The sequence below is a fragment of the Molothrus ater genome, chromosome 4 (genome assembly GCF_012460135.2).
Source record: "Molothrus ater isolate BHLD 08-10-18 breed brown headed cowbird chromosome 4, BPBGC_Mater_1.1, whole genome shotgun sequence".
NCBI classification, from domain to species: domain Eukaryota; kingdom Metazoa; phylum Chordata; class Aves; order Passeriformes; family Icteridae; genus Molothrus; species Molothrus ater.
This window is the reverse complement of record NC_050481.2, coordinates 11,639,667-11,661,961: the sequence shown is the minus strand read 5'-3', so window position 1 is coordinate 11,661,961 and position 22,295 is coordinate 11,639,667. Positions and strand designations below refer to the sequence as shown.

The following is a 22,295-nucleotide window of genomic DNA, read 5'->3' as shown; positions in this document are numbered from 1 at the left end:
TCCTCTGTATCCTAAGAAGTAGGTTACTTTCATGTTTTAGCCTGAAAAAAGTTTTATTTCAGAGGGTTTGGAACTAGATGATTTTTAAGGTTCCTTCCAATCACCATTTTGTGATTCTCTGAAGAATGGGTCCAGCTGTGTTGTCAGTGAAATACAACATAAAACTGTTCAGAAAAATCCAGCCAAAAAAATGTGCTACCAGAAATTCAACACATCATCAAAAGTGTTTTCTGGGACATGCAAAACTCCTTGTGAGCTGCTGCTGGGAGTGCCTTGGGTCTCCTCTTCCCCTACAAACACTGGAACTCAGCTCTCCTGTTCTTCTGTGCTGCACTGCAGTAACTGAGGCATGTGCAAAGCACCAGGTCAGACAGACCAATTCTAGTATACATCAGCTGCAGAGAACATGAGATTTGGATACACTGACACTGAAGGTTTACTGCTCTTCCTATGCTGCCAGAAGTTTTGACACAATATACTTCCATTGGCAATTTGGAAAGAAATAACCCCTTAATGAATTTCTCAGACTGAGAAATAAAGGGAAAAAGAGAGAAGAGACACTTCATTTGCCATAGATACTGCAAGCATTCACATCTTAATGATTTTCTTCTGGTTTGCTGCACAAATGCTGACATTAGTGCCATAAGTGTGACCTCTTGCCTGTGCCTGGTCCCACTCACTGTAACCCTCATCTACATGAGGATCTGTGTGGGTCTGTCTCGATTGCACACAGAAAACAATATGCAGTGGGCAGGCAGCAGCTCAAAAGTAAACTACTGACTACAAGTTTGGAGAAATATCAATACAGGATCATTTCTAGCAGTTGTGCAAACCATGATAACTGGATAACATCCATTCATTGCAGGGCTTGTTTCACCCACAGGGTTCTCTCTTCACATACCTCAACCTCCTGGTAGCTGACAATGCTTTGAAGCCACTGCACAGCTCAGCGACAGCTGCTTTTTAATCACAGTCAGGGCAGCAAAGCAAAGCTTCTGCATGGACAAGTTTAGCAGACCCCTCAGTACTGCAAGCTATCCTGTAAGGTTGTGAGCAAAGCCATCCTTCGCAAATGCAACATGCACAACCCTGATCTGAATTTTTCCCGGTGATTCCTGTTTTCTTCAGCCAAACTTACCAGGGCTTCAGGCTCTTTGCTTTCTTCACTGTTGTATCCATAATAATCGGGAGTTCTATCCAAGTCCTGTATGTTCCCCTGTGTCCTTAAGCCCTTCTCTGAATGACAAGCCTGGCAAATGGGTGCATTGCCCATATCAGTTCTTCTGCTCCCTCGGAGCAGGGGGACGGCTCTGGCCCCGCAGCGGGTGCCCGGCACTCCCGGAGGACCGGCCGGGAGGGGGGTCCCGCCTGTGCTCCGCTCCTCGGCCACTGCTCCCGGGCCCGCCGAGCCGAGTCCCGCAGAACCCGAAACCCCAGCAACTGCAGGCAGCGCTCGGTGACCATTTCCAATTCAGGCGCTGCCCGGCTATTTTTACACCTACCAGGCCAGCTATGCATGTCAATGGCGTGGGGTGGGCCGGGGGACGGCTCTCCAGCACGAAGCCGGACGGCCCAGCTCGCAGAGTTAAAGTCCCGCTGGGTGGAATGCCCTGCATACACGGGTTATTGAGTTACCCAGCTGCGTGCCTTTCAATGGTTTGATTTTTTCCCTGCCCTGCTTGGTCTCACTGTGCTTACATAAAGCACTGAATTTCAGAATGTCACCAATGCCGTCTGAGTTTCCAACACAAGAATATGATTTATTCAAATCTATTATTCAACATCTACTTGATATTTACCAACCAAGACAAAGTGGATGAGCACAGATCTCATGACCATTTGATTTCAGTGATTCACACGGTATTTCATGTTGATGTAGCCAATAAGTGTGATGAGCTTGCTTTGGATTGATATGTCCCCTGGGTATGATTTCAAATGAGCTCAAATGTATCCAAAAAGGACAATATCTGTTGTTAGATCACTTTTGCTCTCATCTATGCCATGTTTGGGATTTTTATTATCAATTTGGTTTAAGGTTGGTGTTAATCTTTTAGAATAGTTATGATTAAAAGCCAAGGAAAAATCCCAAACAAACAAACAAAACACCCCAAAGGAAAATAAGAACAATCCCACTTATTACTTATCATGCTTGCACCCATTAGGCTAAAAACAATGCTCAGGATTGCATGTTGGAATCTACCTCTTATCCAGAAGATGCTCAGAGCAGAATTAAAAAACACTGACACCACACCACCAAAACCCAAACAAAACAAAAAGGAAAAGATAGTTGAGAATTAATTGGCAGTTTTCAAACATGACCAGCTGGGGATAGCAGAGGCAGAAGGGACAAAGTGTCTGCAGATACCAAAGCCCTGTAGAATATACCACCCTGCACATCCAAGCCCAGCAGAGTTGGGCATCTATTTGAAAACTTAAGCCCCAGATTCCTCAGAAACAGAGAGATCCTCAAAGAATTGCAACAACCAGCCAATTCTTTTCCCTTTGAGTTTCAATTAGTAGCCAGTATGGCAGCGCACGTCAGCCGGCAGCTGTCCATGGCAGCCAATTGATTCCCACCCAGTTCCTCCCCACAGCAGCACCAGTTATGATCCAAGAGACCCAGCTGCCCCCAGCCCCCCACTATTGATGGGGTTCTCTTTTTTGCTAATTATCCTGAGGAGATTTTAAGGGGCTCTGTAATTGTTTCTTGCTAATGAATACTCCAGGATGGATCACCTCAGGTGCAGTGATGGATACATGCTGGATAGACACTTGCGCAGAATAGTTAAAATTGTTGCTTTTGCCCTTTTGACATGTTTGCCAGCACTTGGCAACTATTCCAGAATGTTTGTGCAAGGCTCGCTTGCCCATAATTAGCTGGTAACGAGTCCCTTCAGCTCTTCCAAAGCATTACCCCGTGACAATAAAAAGGTATGTACATACTGCCAGAACTTCTTAATTTAGTTATCAAAATAAAAGGATGGAAGAAGGAGTCCCACCTAATGCTTGACTGGACCAAAGTTCATCTAACCAAGGTTCCAAAATAAACTGGAACTACAAATCTCTGGATAGGGCAAGCTATTTAATATGCAAATAACTTACTGGAAAACATAAGGCACCACTCCAGGGGAAAGGGTGGAAAACTTGAGTAAGAGGCATTCCTGGGAAATGCTGCCTGTGGAAAGCAACAATCTGTGAAGCCATCAGAGGGAGAACAGTGGAGAAGCTTCCTGCCAGAGCCTTTCAACAATATTACTATTGTTTGTCCAAGTGCCCCAAGACTGTAGGGCAAATTGCTCAGAAAGCGAACATGTTCATGTCCTGCCAGACCCAGGGCATGATATCCTAACAAAGTGCATGTTGGAGGGAAGCCTGTGTGGGGGAACATGGTGCTGTATCTCTGCATTTCCATGCTCCTTGCTGTCTTGGTAGGGCTGCAAACCCACCCCAGGCAGCAGCAGTGAGGAAACCAAACCCAGAGGCACAGTTGGCAGGCACAGAGCTCACGCCAAAGCACCTCAGCCCTCCTCAGCAGCCCAAGAGACCTTTTCACAGCACTAACTCCAAACCTCGATTACTCCCTGACCTAGGAAACCTTCAGAAATTGAATTTAAAGTGTCTGTAAGAAAGAGAGCAGAGTATCCCATGTATTGAAGAACTGGTGCTAAGGCAGGGTCCCTCTTTTCCCCCCAAATGGGGAAAACATTCTGCTCTGAGTGTTTCTAAGCCTGCAGCATTTATGATTGTCAGCCTTAGGGCAATACAAACCACTAAAGCCTTCAGCAAACTTTTGGGAATTGTGACTTTCCCAAAGATTCTCATAGTAAATGTTGCAATGGCTAGATATTCTCAGTTTGTTACTACTGGCCATCAAAAAAAGCAGTGTGCTACAAACCCACTGCTTTGCAGTGACTTGCAAAATCCCAGCCAAGACCTCAAAGACCAACAAGTGAGAAGCAGTGAAATCCAAGCTGCAAGCTCATCTCCAGAGGGAGACTTCATTTGATGGGATACCATTCCACAGCCCAGGAATGGCACAGCTTGAGTATTGTAAGATAAAACAGGACTAAGGACAGAAGGACAGTCACACACACCCAGGTAGGCAGCAACAGAAGCAAAACTGCTCTGCTGCCAGGATAAATGTTTATCATTTTTTTACCATTACTAGTAAAAGGGAAAAAAACCCCAGCAAAAATGTAGAGAGAAGAGTTCTACGTACCAAGGCAAAAAACAACTGTTAGCAACATAAATCCCCACTTATATTATTGTTAAATCTCTCCCCGGAGAGCCATTCCCCATGACACTTGTATGGTTAAATATAGTAATTAAAAAAAAAAAAAAAAGAGAGAAAAGAGACTGCACTGGGACTGATATACTTCTAGATCTCCTGAACTTTGAAATGATTTGAAGTCTTTCTCTCCTGGGGGTTTTTCTATGGGAAGGTCAAGTACAACACAGCTCACTTGCTTCCAGCAATTATTTTGGGTCAGATCTTGAGCTCATGTAGACAAACTCTGATGAGTCATGACTTGATATCATTTATGTCCACCTTTATGCTTTACAACAATGTCACTGATGAGATCACTATTTCCCAAAAACTCAGCCTTTTCTTCCTCTGGTTAGAGGGACGACAATAAGCAATTCCCAAAGCCTAAGCAGCCTTTACAAAGGGGCCATTGTCTGCTCCAGAGAACCTAGCAAAAAAAAATCCTCTTTGGCTTAAATATTTTGAGTCCAATCAATTGCAAAAATCTATTTTGTGCCATTTATAGAAGACTTGCTCTGCTTTTGATGGTGAATCATTTGACACATTAAGCCTAATGATCCTCTCTGGACAGCTCTTAATCCAAGTGGCACCATATATATTTTAGCCACTATGAAAAAAAGGAATAAGATAACCTGAGGTTTAATCTCTGCAGCTACAGATCCTGTTGGCATTGGATCCTACAGATCCTGAAAAAATTCTTTCATGGATAGGAAAGTATGAAATAAATACAAAAAGGCACCTGAGCCTCCAGCATTCCACAGATAAAACAAATCCTTACTTTACAGATACAGGAGCTTTTGGATGACAGGTGTGGCACAAGAAGGCAAAAACAACCCCAGATTTCATAGAGATGCCCTCACAGGCACAGGAGTTTATGCATCACCTATTTTTCTCACAAAAACTGCAGCTGATATTTATTTTCTTTCTCAGGCTTGGTTCCACCTCATGGGCAATGAAAGGCAAACGTTAACACGAAACACTGAGTAACACAAGGGAAATCTTACAGGCATTGTTGACTAATCACTAATAATCAATGCACAGAGAAATATTCAACATTAGCCTGAGGGTAAAGGGCTAAGATGCAGCTCTGGCCCACCCATGCCAACATAGCTATAAAGTAAATTATCACTTCTCATGCCCAAAATAGCTTTTTTGCTCATTTCAACAGAACTAAGGCATTCTTTGAATATTTCATGGTTGTTATATCCTCCCGTGGCACTAAGCTCTAATTGGTGCCTGTTTGTATCAGTCTAAATCTAAACCAAATCTCTGGTCCTTTATTAGCTCCAATTTTTCTTCCTTAACACAGACCAGATACTAATTCTGCCTTAACCCATCTTGTAGGATATTGCAAAGCTATCACATTCGACATTTGGAATATCAAGTAAAGCCTCAATTCTCCAAGAAAATAACCTGGTTTTCTCTTCTGAATACATCAGCAGGAGCTCACTGCTGATTCTGAAAAACCCAAGTCTCCTAAGCTCTTGTTGCTGAAATGCAGAGGCTTCTCAAGTTGTCAGTTCTGTTGGATTTCCTATGAGTTTGACACAACTTTCAAAACTAAATATTGCCTATTTTAATATAAAATCAGTTTGTGGGGGGACCACATATTTCTTATATAGCATATAAAAGACAGTTTGCCTCATATACATAGGAATATAATGTATAAAGTTTGCCATGTGTTGCATCTTTTCCTTTACTGTAGCTTAACAGAATCAATTAATTCAATGAAGAATGAAATAACAATGTTAAATATGTAATTTTTCCTTTGCTAAAGAGCACATTCTCAGGAATTCTCAAAGAATTATGTACTTTTGATTAGTATTGTGCCCTGACTTTAGCTTTTCCTCAACCATTGTGCTAATGGCTGCTGTCATGGTGCATCATTGATGGTAAATGATACAAAGTGGTTCATCACAGGTTCTTAAGTGAAAAGCCAGAGTTCATTTACTTGGTTTCTATTTTATTTTGCATCATGTGCCTGTCTGTTATCTTGGGGCCCATTAAACACATCTGTTAGAAATGAGAGTTACTATAATTCACATTAGAAAATCATCATATCTTGAATATTTGCTTTAATGACTTGCTCTTGATGGTTAAACTAGAAACATAAAGAGAATATTTGTGCCACTGAAAATAAACTAAACCTAATGCCCCAATTCCCATACCAATCTGAGTTAATGCACACTGATCTAGGTACAGGTGCACACACACTGAATATACCTGTACCAATGCTTAAAACAACCTAGCCATGCCCAGTGCACCCACATTTAGTTGAAGTGCAGCCATAAAACTGCAATTTTTCTATTCTTCAATATTATATCCATGTTTTATGTGCTCAGCTAATGGCACTGACAGCTACTTGGGAAAACAAAACAGAATGCAGCATTACTGACTCCGAGTCTCTGCCTTTAACAAGGCTCGGGTGCAGATGAACACACATCCACTGTGGAGCAAGCTCCAAAGACTTCATCTGCCCAATTTTTGAAGAAAGAATGAGTCATGAAAGGAAAAAATTATCTGCTCTATTCGTCACATGTCAACAAACAGTACTTGAAAGCTTGGGTTTGTATCACTCCTGTCTAATATTTTGCCTCTCCCCGCACTGACAGAGTTGCAGTAGATGATAAATAAAAGATTCCAATCTTCCAAAAGCAATTCCCTCTGATCAAAAGGGTTCTAACAGAGTACAATCAAGAATTTTTGTTTCTGTAAGCAAGCAATTTGTGCCTTATAGTGACATACATCATCCAAATGAGGGCCAGAATAGTGTGAAAAACAAATAAGTCTGCTGAGTAAGTGACTGAACTTCATTATCGCAGCCACACACATAGTTCTAAATAGACAATTTGAGATCTTGTGATTGAAAACACACCTTCACATCAGTCATCAGCTACTTAAGGCCTGCCACCCTGGGAAAAAACCAAATCACCTCTGTAAAGCTGATAGAAGCACCAAAGGTCATCGGGAAGAGCACATAGTCTGTAAACAAATCTGCATCAAATTCTGCTGTAGTTCTGAATAACAAATAAATTAGGAATTGGGAGATTATGACCAACTGACAAAGCAAGTGCTTGGGCACTGTAGTCTCTCAGGGTTGTTAAAACCAGCAATGCCTAAAAATTAGAGAGAGCCAAGAAAGGCACAATGACAAAACTGAGCCATTTATCTGCAGAGAAATCCTAAGAATGCTGTAAAACTTTCTCCAGCTGCCATTCCTAACTCATTACATTGTGAGATGCCCAATAATGGTGCACATCCTGCACCATTGGCTGCTAAACATGAGCAAAGTAACCAAGGTTTTAATAACTTCACATTCTTATGAGAAATAAACACATAAGAAAGAGATAATCAAATAAACATTAGCTTTGTAGATAAAATATTGGAAAATTCAGGGAAGCATGGAACAGAACAACACCTTTCACAAAAAAAAAAAAAACCACCACAAACTTCTGAAGTCAAAGAGGAGGATCTTCACAGGTTCTCTGCAGTTCTCAGTAGCAGCCAGCAGATGAGATTCACACAAAAACTGCCCTCAGGGACACAAGCTCAGATTTAAACTGCACTGCAAACAGGAGTTATCCCTTCTCAATCTGGTACTTCTGAACTGATAACTAATGAACAACACTCATCTGGCTTGCCTGGAAGTCATAAGCTATGGAAAGGAACATGCTGCATGAACAGATCCACACAGAAAAACTGGTTTCTCTCAAAACGCAACAATGCAATTTTAAGAAAAGCATAATTACATAAGAACGAAAATTAGGTGCAAGTAAGGTCCATTAAAGGAGCTCAGTTAAAATAGACAAACCAGCAAAAATCCCAAACATACGTAAAGATTTACTGCCAGCAAGAAGCACAAAAATTTACTAAATAATCTTGCATTTACTTGCATCAAAAATTTACTAAATAATCTTTCCAAATTTTCAATGGCAAGAAAATGGCTACAGCATTTATTGGAAATTTTACGCTAAATTATAACTGTAACATTTGATCATTACCAAATACATTATGCTACTGAATTCTCCTATATACCCTCCAGCATCCCAGGCACTGAGAGAGAACCCTTGGCCATTACCACTCCCCCACCCATCCTTAACAAAGTCCCAAGACTTTGTGCCCAAGACAGGCAGGAGAACTCAAGTAAGCAGTAGAGAATGACATCCCCCAGGACATCCAGCCTCTTCCAGCTGGGAGCACCTTTTCCCATCTGCATTACCTCTTGCCAGCCCCACTCTGTCTCTGTTACAGCTCATTTATTTGGCCTTCATGGCCCCACATCAAAAATTGGCCCCAAGGCAGTGACAAGATGGAAAATAGATCAGAACTTCCACAAACCACTCCCTTCTCCAACACCTTCTCTCAATACTGGATTTCCATCTTTCCTCTCTGACAGCATCTTCCCAAGACCAACTGGGACAGAAATATATAAAATTTCAATGAAATGGAATGGAAAATTCATATGTTTCCTATTAGGTAATAGGCAAGGTCAGAAATAGATTCCAATTTATCCCAACCTGCCTCCTGTTACCCTTCCTTAGTGAGAGCAGCACTTTCTCCTACAACCAGCCTGAGCTGGGAAGTCCTGTGGATTTCTTTAAGTACTCATCAACAGAAAAAATTCTATACTGCTCCTTAGTCTGTATTACAGTAAATAAGTATTTTTTAAAAACAGGGAAGAGGAACCAAGATTCCCATCTCGTTGGAATCAACTCCCTATTTTGTAGAATGCAGCACTAAACTTATTCTTTTCTACAAACTTGTAGCTTCAGAACTTAATCCAGATGATCTTTCAGAACAATAGCAAAGTATGTTCTGTATTTGAGATACGATGCCTTTAAAACAATTATATGACAATGCAATCCAACACCAATGAAGTGAAAGAGTACATGCAAATATTTCAGCCTGAAATCATGAAGGCAGCCACTGATCAAGCCTCACATCTCAGGACTTCATCAGATTGACTAAAAATAATCTGAACTTGCAATTTATACTCAGAATGAGTAAAAATAATGGGGGGGGGAAGGAATTTGTAAGCTAAACAATAGACAAACTCCCAAGATAACTAAAAGCACATCTATTAAGCAATGATGCTCTAAAATAAAGCAATTTTGTATAATAAAATACTTGAAGAGGCTACCATTTCCCAGGCCAAATGAATATTAAGTGAAAGACCTCAGGTCCTATGTGGGAGCTTCAAAAGTCCTGCTGCACTCACAGTGACAAATGAAATTATTTATTACTGCAGAGATGACTCATTTGTGGGGAGATATCAACACCACAGGGGAAGCAGCTGTCTGATTAAATGAGTATTTGTCTATTCTTATCCATTCTCCATGAGGCTGCTCTAGCACCCACTGAAATGAGCCGGGCCTTGGCCTTTGGATCACAGTAGGATCAGTTTATCCCAGGCCAGGAGGTTCTCCCTCCCTCCCTGCTCCAACTCCCTCTAGCACTAAAGAACTGTCAAGGATGAAAATCCAAGTAAATTAACCCCGTGGCAGATCTGTCAGCCAGATTCTCTACAAGCCACAGCCTCATTGATCAGCCACAGAATTATGGAGTAATTTAGGATGGACAAGATCCAAGTGTTCCCCCAGCACTGCCAAGCCACCACTAACCTGTGTTCCCAAGTGCCACATCCACACATCTTTCAAACCTCTCCAGGGATGGTGACTCCACCACTGCCCTGGCAGTCTGTTCCAGGGTCTGACAACTCCTACATGGCAAAACTTGGACTCTTTCTTGCCTGATCAGCAACCACCACCTGATGCTGCACTGTCTTTGCACAGCAGGCAAGCACTTATTTTTAGTTTTTTAACACTTTCACAAATATCCAAGATAAAGACACTGATGCCCTGAAGCAACACTTGGGAAGACTTTTATTCATTCTCTGACCCTGTTTTTCACTAACAGGGGTCTCCCACCTCCACAATCTCTGAGGAGATTAAAGTTCCACCAAACTTCTGTATTAATAATCTCAAGGCATTACTCATAGTCCCATATATGAAGAAGCAATGGGAGATTACAGGACAAAATAGACAGCAAAACATATTGCAGATAGTCCTTACAGAACTGAAAGGATCATAGATTGGAACGATCTCAACTGCTGCAAACGACTGTCAAAAGTAAAACCAGAGAAGAATATTTAGAACTTCTGTTCAGATGGGCTAGAAGTGCACTAGATGCTTTGCAAGGAAGCATGCTTGCTCTGCAAAAGGCACATGGGCATCTCGAGTTCCAGGTGTTGGGAAAAACCACCTTCATTTTACCCCTCTGCCTTTGCAGATTTCTCTCCAATTCCATTTGGGATTTTCCAGTGCTTTCTGCTTCTCTATTTATTTTAATCATTATTTTTAGATGGGTATTAAATTTATAAATAGTGCCAGAACACCAAGGTTCTCCTCGTGCCAACAATGGGGTGATTGGAACAGGAGGGGTCACAGAACCTAAGAATTACATAAAGAACATTTTGGATCTCAAGGTACATTTGTGGGACATTATTTCCCACCATACATAATCTGTCCTTCAATCACAGAGCTGTATTACAGAAAGTGCACACATGTTGAAAAATTACATTGGAAAATATAAATCACTAAGATGGTTATGTAATAGGAGGTGAATTATCTCCTGGCAGAAATCATCTGGAAAAAACCTAAATCTCCTGAAATCATTGGCAAATCTTTCAGGGTTAAGTTATATTAAGAGTTGAGATTATAATATATAGTGTTATAGAACCAAGTGCTCCTTTATAACCTTTAATTACAGATCCCTATCTACAAATTATCCTTTTCCATCTCAAACACCTCTTCCAGAAGGAGGCTGCGTCCTCTCAAGCCTTATGCTTTTGTATCATTAAGCTTGCACATTGAAGTTGGTTTAAAAAGGATAAAATACTCCTTCCTGTGTTTCACATTTCTGGGCCAATGATCATTATTACAACTATGCAGAGACTACAACATAATGATGGTTTACTGCCCAAAATAATGGAATGTGTGCTGCTAAACCCAGCCAGATGATGGCTATAAAGAGAAAACCGGTGTTCATTAACCTTTACAACCACCTGCATATTCAGCAGCTGTAGCAGGACTGGTTCCTCCTAAGCTGCCCTCAGACAATTTCCTTCACTCCTCTGCTTTAATGAATTCCCAAGCACTGCTCAGAGCAAACACACCAAGGTTGGTGGCAGAGTGCTGTTCCATAGCTGCAGGGACAAATGGAACTGGGAGGGACACCAGCCCTGTGCTGGCTCTGCAGCGCAATGCATCCCACCTGCCCTCCCACCAGCACTGCAGTGCCACCCCACAGGCACCGGGAGCATCAGCAACCCCCAAACCACACAGGTCCAGTGCTGGGCTTCCTTAGAAACCCAGGGAAGGCAGCCAAGCACGTACTTCCTTAGGCTTGGGAGAACTCGTGCTGCAATGCAGAGCTAGCTCTGGGCACAGCTATTAATTATTTCTGCTTTTGCTTCTTTGGGAAACCTTTTCCAGGGCCTCATCACTCACCAGGCTAACAGCCTGCACCACATGAGGGTGCACAGTGCTGTGTTGAAGCACCCAGTGCTAACACCTGCATCCCAGGAAACGAGAGGTTAGTACATCATTTATTACTGAAGGAGTGCCTGAGTGGCTTGTCCACCCCTCAGACAGTACTGCAGGCTTTGTGCTGTCCTCACCAAGAAAAGAAAGGAAAAAAATACAACTTGGGGGATTTTTCATGATCCTAAAAATACCCCTGGTGCAGTCAGTGGCCAGTGGCTGCAGCTGCCATTTGCCAAGCCCAGCTAGACTGTGGGGGCAGTAGGGGATGGCTGGATTCTCCTGAGAAAAGACAGCAGCAGCGTGGAGGATATAACACACATCTCATCTCGTTGCTATGGAGTCTCCGTGCATTTCCTCAGGAAAATTTAACTATGATACAGCAGTTGCACTGACCAGTCAAAATATTTTTTTTAATCTGTATCACTTTTTGTCTCCAGCAAATGTCAAATTTTGCAAAACAAATCCATGCTTATGAAAGCCACCCTACTCTGCACATAGCAGCTTGCCTCGGCAATTTAAGGCTCACATCAGCATTTTAGATTTTATTCAATTCATCCTGCTAAGTCATTCCACAGTACCAAAACACTTTCAAATGGTGTCTGTTCACAAGCTTTTCCACAAACAAGATAAAGAGAAATAGGTATCATTTGGAAAACTACTGGTTTTTCTTTTGCTGTTACATAAAGTTTTCAGGTTTTAATGTGTATCATGCAAGAGTGTTATTTCAATAACATGCGGCAACAGCTTCACACTGAATGAGGGCAGGACCAGATAGAATAACTGGGAGAAATTCTCTCCTGTGAGGGTGGGGAGGTTCTGGCACAGGTCACCCAGAGCAGCTGTGGGTGCCCCATCCCTGGGAGTGTACAAGGCCAGGTTGGATGGGGCCCTGAGCACCCTGGCCCAGTGGAAGGTGCCCCTGCTCATGGCAGGGGGTGGAATGAGATGGGCTTTAAGGACCCTTCTGACACAAACCCTTCTGTGATTCCCTGACTCCCAGCAGTAACTAAACAGAGCTGATATTAAATCCATGGACACCCCGTGGAGAGGCTAAAACAGATAACTTGCACTGTTACCCGAGTTAACTAAGCAGAACTGAGTCTCCCTGGCCTAGGAATATGGATGGCAGCAACAAATATTTTTCTTTGGGTAGCTTTGATGTCCAGCACCATGTTCATCAGCAAAAATAGAAAAGGTTTGCTGAGCTTAACTATTCTCCACTCACGTATGGGGACCTTTTGGGATATCTTAGTTACTGCCTCCTCTTGCTCCAGCAGTGAGACTAAAATCAACACAATGCACGTGATTTCATCCTCCCTGCTGCACTGGTGCCTTTAAAAAGAAATGAAGCCGGGGAACAAGAAGGCTCCAGTGGGTCCAGGCAGTCCCCAGTAAATCATGGCCTGAGCAGCGAGGCACAAAGTGGCTTTTGTCTCCTCCAGTCTCCTGTTGCACCAGCCTCACTGGTTTTGAGCAGTGACATGTCTCAGTTAGACATCCTGCCATAGCACAGGCCAGAAATAGTAAATAATTTAAAATAAGCTTAAATTATTCAACCTAAAACAGCTTAGAAAGGCTTGTAATTATGGTTCTATTGGCTGAAATAATTTTCTACCAGCCTGGGGAAATAAGAGATACACGCATTTTGGGTGAACACCACTTGTCAATGCTGCCTTATTTCACATACAGGAATAAAGAGAAGGCAGATCTAAATTATCAGGCCAAAGAAATCCACACCCCTCCTCAGGTCATGTACAAGAGCAGCATCCCATTAATATTTGCTAAATATGAAACACTGTGAGTTTTTCCTGAGCCAGACAATCAGTTTCACTGGGCTATTTGACAGCACAGGCAAACAGGGTAACTTAAAATCTTGTGTTACTTCTCTCCCCTTCCTCCTTCTGTTCATTCTTATCCTATCTTCATCAGAAAAGGATTCTGCTGGAGGACAAAAAACTGACCTTAAACAGAAATGTGTACTCTGAAACCTTACTTAGGCTCACCTCCCCAAAATGTCTCTTTTCCAAAGCCCTAAGCAGCTAATGAACCTGCTAGATTTTGGGGAGGTTAACATGCTAAATCCTTCAGTAGCATCAACAAATAGAAGGTAATTACAGACATTTTTTTAATTGCAGCCTTTGTTTTCAGTCACTTATAAAAGGGCAGCTAGCAATTAATCTGTATTGATCTGTACATGGAAGGCCTTAGCATAGGAATGAGCAATAACATGGTTTTGAAGCAACTCTGAAAAACTATAAGCAACACACTAAATATATTTACAATACATGGAACTTCCACAGATAATTCCCAAGTGAAAACCCTTGAACAGCACCAGCTCTGTGAACCACCTGAAATTCACTTAATTACATTCCTCAGATTTCAGTAATTCCTATTATATGCTCCAATACTACATATAACTGTGTAACAATGGGGAATACCTAAACCTACCTAGACAACCCCATGGAATGAATAGGGGAAAAAAATTGATTTTTGCTGTCTAAGGCTAAAAAGACAAGTTGCTAACAGGCACATTCATCAAGATGTATGGAAGAGCTCACCAGATGTTCAAACAAAACTACCAGTACCATGAGTGCACAAAGGAGCTGCTTGAGACTGACCCAGAGAACAGGAATTCTTTTTTACACAACCTGAAGTAGCACCTACATTCCCAAAAAGTAACCCAGAAGATGTTTTGTGAGCAGAGCCAGGTCAATAAAGTGTGACAATCCATCAGCCTGCCAGCTGTAGCCTGTGGCACCATCTCAGGAAGGAGGTGGTGCCTGAAAGGCAGCACTCCTGCTCCCACCCTCTGCATGCACTATAGATTTGCAACACATCCCCCAGGCATGGCTCCAGCTTTCCCCATTAAACTATCAACCCAGAGCTCATATGCTGCTCTCACTTCAGGTGCCAAACTTTCCCCAGGAGTTCAGTGGAAAAGCCTGAGGGACTAAATTACAGAAGCCAGATTTCAAAAAGCTTGACACTTCACAGTTTAACATCTGACATCCTCATTAAACATTTTTTTAATTGCTTAACACAAAGCTGCCCAAACGTCACATAATAATTCTTCCAGTGGTGCAGGAAAAGTAATGAATTTAAAGGACACAAAATATTTCACAAGGTCAACAAATCCATCCCCAAAGCGAGAAAAGTTTATCATGGATGATTTCCTACAATGCGCAAATGTCTCTCAACTTTTTTTAATCATTCATGCTAAGTTAAATTTGCAGAGACAGGATAGGTGGACAGTCACTGTAGGCAGGTGGTGATATTTCTCCTCTCTCTAGATTGCTCTTTTAAAAGCTCAGCAGAAGTTCTTTTCATTGATAAAGACAAAGGGAGAGATGGAAACTTGGGCATTTCAGACACTTTCATAACATTTTAGAAACAATCACATAATGAATTAATGCTGCCATAAAATCCAAAGTGTCTGCCATGACACTGGATTGCACCCACAAGCTTTACAATGCAAAGGGATTTAGCATTCCAGGAACATATTTTCCTCTTCCTGCATCCAATGTCTCACACAATAGAGCTGACAGACCCTGTTAATCTTTTCCCCAGTATTCCAGATATGGATTAATTCAACTTAAACTTCTGAAGAGGCACAGTCACCCACAATACCAAAACCACATTGAGATAAATTATCTGTGTTTTGAAATACTGTCTACATATGATTAAGATTGAATAAATCTTGTGTTTCAAAAATTACCAAGGAAATTAACTGAAATACCAAATATAAATCAAGGAATGATTAGACAATAACATATAGGTGAGCAAATTTAAACTTGAAAATTGCTCATTTCCCATCAGAAGTGAGGGAACTGGAGATCATCAGTCTTGCTTCTCTTCAGAACACCATGTATTTGTGCCCATGCACATCACACCCCTCAAACAGGATATGGAGAAAATGAAGCAGCAAGTCACAATCTATTCTGAAGTGCAGTGTCATCCAAAGAAGCTCCATTTCACAAGGAAGCAAACCAGCAAGGTAATATTTTCATGCCCAGAAATAGCTCCATGAGGAAAATATTAGCTTGAGATACAGAAGGAAAACGCTCAAAGGGCATCAGGAATAGGCACCTCCTATGCAAACACCCCGTTACAAAACACCAAAAACGTTTTTTTTCATGGCTGGAGAGACATTTGAAACAGCTAGAAACTCCAGTGAATCACAGAGACGTTTGCCAAGGCAACGAACACAACACTGAACAGATAAGACATATTCAGTGCTAAGGAAAGAACAGCAGGTTAAAGCTGCAGTGAACCTTGAAAGCTCCAGCACAGAGGTCAAGCAGTGAGAGACTCTTTCCCTTCCTTATCCTGACACGAACTCCACAGGGAGCCCACAGCAGGTTCACACCAGGTGAGATAGTGGCTGGCATCCATGAACCACACAAGAGTGTTCAAGAGCAAAGAACTGGCTCTCTACATGACTTTCTTCTCCTCAGGATGCCTTTTTCTAGCACACCAAGCACTCCTTAGTTCCTCCACATCCTCTTTCCTCACTGAACTCTGGCCCTTTCCAAAGGGATGAACTGTGGGGCTGCTGGCCTCGGTGCAGAGCCCAAGTACCCAATGACAAACAGCCACCCTCCCTGCCAAAGATGTGCTTGAAATTCAAGTGGGCCTGGATTTAAGACCAATCTGGCAACATTTTCTAGAATGTGAGAAGTCTCTCATTTTCTTCTTTTGTGAAAAAGGAGATGGTAATGTGAAACAATGTCTGGTGTTGAGGTAAAACAAAGCAAACTCATTTCCGGTCTCCTGCAGCTCCATAATGGAAGGCACTTGGTGCATGTTGACTCTTCCCCACACACACTGGAATTCTGCTAGCAGCAGAATCCCTCCATCCTTGTCTTTCTGCAGGTATTGTCCAGCAGTAGCTCTGTGTGAGCTTCAGCTGTGCTTAGGGTGTCAATGGAAGGACAAAATTCACCTGATGCCATTGTTTCTCTATCTCTTTTAGCAAACAGTGATGGATATTCCAGATGCTGTGGAACATTTTATGCTAAGAAGGCTGCACTCATGAATCTGGCCTGAAAAAAGGTATAAGTTTTTTAAACCTTTTTAAAATACTAAATGAAGACCCAGCTACTGCCAGTACAGACCAGATGTCAAACTCTGTCCTCATGACTGATAGCAAAATGGTAGCAGTCAGAAGATTACCACATCTGTAACATTCAAAAACCAGTTTCATTTGGCAGTAGAATCCATTTTTTGTAACGTGTTTTTAGTTTGGGATTTTATGTGGGTTTTCAAAAATCTTTTCAACACTTGTCACATGCAGAAACAGGAAGCTGTGTCTGCTCTGACAAGTACTTTAGACAGGGAGTACTTTAGACAGGGAGAAGCAAGCATGTGTTACATAGAGCCAGGGCTAGGCAGCTGGATTCCCAGGCTGTAATTCCAGCTTGGCTGCTGACTCAGTGAGTGACCGTCACAGAACCACCCCGCTTCCCTTGCCTCACTCTGCAAAGGGTGACCCACAGGTAGTTCTCTCCAAAGGCACCAAGAGGCCAGTGGAGTTGGGCCTCATGTATCCTGGATTTAGGCAAAATGGAATTAAATTGCCATAAAATCTATATATTTGAAGCTGCTCACGTACTGTGCTAGTACCTGGTTTTTAATGTTCTTGACACATTTGGGTACCCATACAATTATTCAGAAGGTGGGGGGCTGTTTACATACATGTGTTTGCACCAGTACCCTTGTTTTCACACTGCAAGAAAAGGTCAGACCTGCATAAAAGGGAAAATTTCCAACTTGGATGCAAGATAAGCAGAGCTATCTCTTGTCAACCGGTTTTTAAAATCAAACGAGTCAATCTCAAAAAGAACACAAGAGAAAGTCTTCAGTGTGCAAACTCCTTTTCCCAGTTTTTGAGCATGGAATTATTCTGTTCATCCTTAAAGAACCACTAAGGCTGGCCAAGAGAGGATGTGAGCAGCTCCCTGCTCCTGCTGGCCAGGGGCCTGTGAGGGCCCGGGGCTACATCAGGCAGCAGCTGTGACAACACCTCAGAACGTTCTGGTCCCAGCCCAGCAGCACAGGGCTGCAGCCAGCTTGCAGTGCTGCTCCCAGACAGGTGATGGTCACATGGCAAAACACTCAAGAGGCAGAGGAACAATGAGCCCACGCCCTGCAGCATCCCTGGGAGCCTGGAGAAGGGTGGCATGGTACTAACAGATGCCCAGCATCCTGCTTGAGTGGAAGAGCTAAAGCCATGGCCCTTCATTTATCCTCTTTTGCATAATCAGGATGTTCCAGGGACACAGGAAAAGTTTCTATCATGAGGCCAAACGAGCGCTTCGTGCACTCAGCACGTACTGGTGCGTGGCACGTATCCAAGTGAGGACTGGGAAAGACAGCCCACAGCACCTGACACATTCCCCCACTCCAATGATCCCTCCACAAACAAAATGGATCTCCATTGTAGAGAAAATCCACTCACTGCAGTGTAAGGCCTTTCAAACGAATCACAAAGTTGGAACCAGATTCCCCCCCATGCAGAAACACTGTAAGTACTGAGAGCAATCAAAAATATATTCATTTGCATTTTGCCTCTCACAGACCTGCACAATTAATTTGTTCCTAGCCTCCATTTTCCAAGAAAGTCAACAAGAACTGGGAGGGCCCCTACTAGGAGATAATCCCATTTCACAGTAAAACCATTTATTGCTCTTCAGGAATTAAAGTGACAGACACATAAATATCTCACAGATACATACCTCGCTTAAATTGATGATTAAATAAAAAGACTGTATGTAGCATATATTCTCTATTTGTGTTGTTATGTGTATGTGTGATGGGTGTGCATACAAACCCACATTTCTGCTCTACACCCTGCATTGTGCACAGCATGGGCATGTACAGATACAGACATAAACAACTCACGGCTGTGCTGCTGTGTGCCTCCTGCAGCAGCAGCAGCAGGATGGAAAAGCCCAGGCTGACCCAGCCCCCGACCATCTGACTGAAGGCAAGTTTAGGGTGCAGCCAGGCACTTGTTTATGTAACAGCAAGGTACAGCCGCAGTAGAAGGCAGTCAGGAGCAGGGGTGGAATATTAAAAAGGAGGAAAGGCACAGAGCACTGGAGTGTTCCCTGTGTTTCCTAAGCAAAGCCTGCTGGTGATCCCTGGATCCAGCTATCTGGTGAGGAGCCTGCATCAGCACACACAGTTACCAAAAGGGATGCGGCCTGAGCCTGCCTGCTGGCAGCCAGGGATATGCTGCACTCTGGGAACAGAGATAGCAGGAGGGGCAGCATTAATTCCATCCAGCTTTAATTAAAGCAGTCCAATAGGCATTGCAATCAAACACGTTGAGGAAATAGGACTTGTGACAATCGGGAAAAACAACGCACACTGCAATTAAGTAACTGAGATGGGTGCTGGGCAGACAGGGGGAAAAAAAGCCCTTCTAGCAAGGACATCTACACATTAAGCACATTTTTTTAAAAGGCTGTTTTGCAGAGGATTCCACAACAAAAAATGTAATCACAAAAACTACCTTATGCTGCAGTGCCCCATTTAAGAGATTAGGAGAGTAATCACAATCTGCTCCAAGCAGCCCTGCCCAGCATCCAGACACTGCATCCATGAGAAATGACATTCCTGGTTTTTATAAAGACAATTTGGATGTGACTTAATAAACTCAAAGTGAGCATTTGAAAAGTCATGGAGATCACAGCCAGGGGTCCCAAAGGCATCAAACGGCCTCTGTCATTTTATTTAAGCCATGCAGTTCAGAATACAAAAAAACCTTAAGACTGAATGCAAAACAAATTCAAAACTGCCCAGGTATGCCAAGGGAGCAGATGGCTTCTGAATTCTAGAGATCTGCCAAAAGAATCTGTAAATTTAAACATTACATGGCTGAATTCTAGGCTTTTATTCTCACAGATATCTGTGTTTACATGCAATGTAGCAGAAAGGGGAGAGGGGCAGGGGGGAATTGCCTCTTGATATTTTCCCTTCCAGAGAAATTAACAAAGTATGGATAAAAACACAGTGTCAGGGAATGGGTTAATGCATATGACAAGCCACAGAATCCAGAGATGGAAGGAAAGAAACAGCAATGAGAAAGCATTAACACAGGCACTCCCCATGTATCACAGTCCTAAAGCTGAGATTAACAGAACCTTCATTTTAGTATTTTCTCCACTATTGTATTTTTTGTGTACTTAGAAACTATAGAGTGATTGGGCAAACAAATCACCTCTATTGATTTTCTTATTGTTCTCTATTTTTTCATCCCGAGACAAGGAGAGATATTCTCTCTAACACAGAAGGAAAACAACAATTAATTATAAAACATGAGAAACCTCCCAAAAATCAGAACCATCTAAAGAGCTATACCTTAAGAAAAGTAGAAATTGCCATCAGTAACAGAGGCAAACCTGTCAGATTGCAGACTTGTGTGCCAGGCCCTGCCTAGACAAATATACCTGCAATGTGCAATGTAAATACACTGAATCACAGCGGCAAGCCCAGAATCCCTTTTGTGACATCCAAAAACTGCAACATAGCTCAGCTGATGCTCCCAGCACCCCAAGGCGGGTCCTACACAGAGCACTGAGCACTGCTGAGGAGGTGGGAAGCGGAACTAAAAATGGGAAATGGGGGAGAAATGCTGTTGTGAAGTAGAGAAATGCACCTTGGCACTGCAAAGCACAAGCACAGCCACCTCCCTGCCTTGACAACTTCTCCAGATCAGCCAGGGGCTTGGAGCACCTGGCTGAGAACGATGGCAGAGAGCTCCAGGCCTTCTGGGATGAAGGGAAAGTGGAGATACCAGCATGCCATCTTTATGTGCATGTTCCCTGCATGGCTGTGGGCTGCCATGGCTGGCAGCACTTTAATCTCACTGCAGATGGGCTAAGACCACAGCAGGGCTCTGAGGGGATGGGAAGGGATGCAAAAGGGAAATGTGATGGGGAAGGTCTGGAAAACGAAGGGGAGAGCATTGCACATGGCAGCAAACACCTGTCAAGTGCTGCACAGACAGAGGAAGGGCGGGGGGGAAAGGGAGAAGGGGGCTGGTTTCCCCCTCATACCTTGCGTTTCCGATCAGCCCTAGAGATTTTCCGCTGCCTTTTCCTTTCCTTCTCAAGGTTTCTCTCCCTCTCTTCGATTTCAGACTCCCGAACTTTTTTAATGGAAGCGGCCGCATGAGCCATTTTGGCGAGGAGAAGCCCAGCCCCAAGGAAGCTGTCCCCAGCACACGCGGCTTTCCAGGTGATTTATTTTTTCCGCAAGGACACTGGCTGCGAGCCACAAGTTCACGGCGTAATCCACTCTTCCTCCTCGGGCAGCCCAGGAAAGGTCACGGCTCTGCCCCAGCCCCTGCAGCACCCATGGCTGGGGAGCAGCAGAGCCGTGGCCAGCACGCAGGGTGCCAAAGTGCCCGCAGCCACACACACGCGAGCAGCCAGAAAATCCCTCCTAGCAGGCTGCAAGCCCTTCAGCTTGGCGGTGCCTGCAAGAGAAGGCGGGCTTCAGACTCAGCTGGGAAGGGAGGAAAAAAAAAAAAAAACAGGGAGGGGGAAAAAAAAGGAAAAGAAAAATCGGCCTTTAAACACACATCACCAAACTGGGAAGGTCTTTTGGGATTCCTCCAGAGAGACTGCGTCTTCTGTCTGGGAGGAGGGCTCCACTTCAGCATCCCCAGCGAGAGGGGGAGGGGGCAGCTCCCGTCAGCTTCTCACATCGCCTTCACGCAGGGTGAGAAGAAAATGGTGCAGTCTGACTTACTGACTTGCTGCTGCTGCTGCCACCGGCTGTGCCGGAGCCCGGCACACGCCTTGCTGCTCCCCTCCTCCTCCTCACGATCCTCCCTCACTGCCGAGGCGGTCCGTAGGAAGCCGGGAGGAAAATGCGCGGGGCTGGGAGAGCCCAGGCTCACCTGCAGCCAGTGAGAGAGACGCCTGGAAAGGGCTGGCAGTGTTCAAGTCCTCATTGTGCCTCTCTGCAGCCACGTGAGGCTGCATCAAGAGAGCTGCATTCAGCAGCGAGGAGGGACAGCACAGAGCACGCAGCATAATCTGGGCTCAGCCTGCCCCGCTCGGCTCAACCCCACCAAAAGAAAAATAATACCACCAGGGGTGCTGCTTGTTGTTTTTCAACCCCAAAAGCCGATCTCAGGCACTTCCTAAAACAGCCTCTGAAGGCCTACCTTGAAGATGGACAGTGCTTGTACCTGCAGACCAACAGCGACCAAGAGAGACAATGACAATATGTCTCTACTTAGTCACTCCCATTACCCAAATATCATTCAGGTACGGAACACTAATTACTGGCACTAATATCCAAGACAGATGGGTCTGTCATTTCCTCATTGCTTAACGCCCTGCTAAACCAGCACATCAAAGTTCTGCTCCCGCCTGCTCCGGTAACTCTTATCACTATCAGCATCAAGCTTTTATTCATCAAAACAGGCCCCGGGTAGATCAAAAGAGGCTTTGCATTGGTTGCTAGCA

The 22,295-nt window shown here is 43.6% G+C and overlaps 1 protein-coding gene across 35 annotated transcripts in view; it reads right to left on the bottom strand.

The window, feature by feature from the left end:
• The window catches only part of ANK2 (ankyrin 2), a 277,320-nt gene that overhangs the window by 128,539 nt on the left and 126,486 nt on the right, over window positions 1–22,295 (bottom strand). For 6 of the 35 annotated variants that reach the window (XM_036381898.2, XM_054514504.1, XM_054514501.1 and 3 more), the window contains exon 1: window positions 20,874–21,235. The exons of 12 other annotated variants lie outside the window; for them this stretch is intronic. In XM_036381898.2, coding sequence (XP_036237791.2) covers window positions 20,874–20,996 — 123 coding nt within the window. In that variant the 5' untranslated portion in view covers window positions 20,997–21,235. Of the gene's footprint in view, window positions 1–20,873; window positions 21,255–22,295 lie in introns of those variants that run through there. 17 more of the 35 variants (XM_036381872.2, XM_054514485.1, XM_054514488.1 and 14 more) reach the window with 6 other exon arrangements.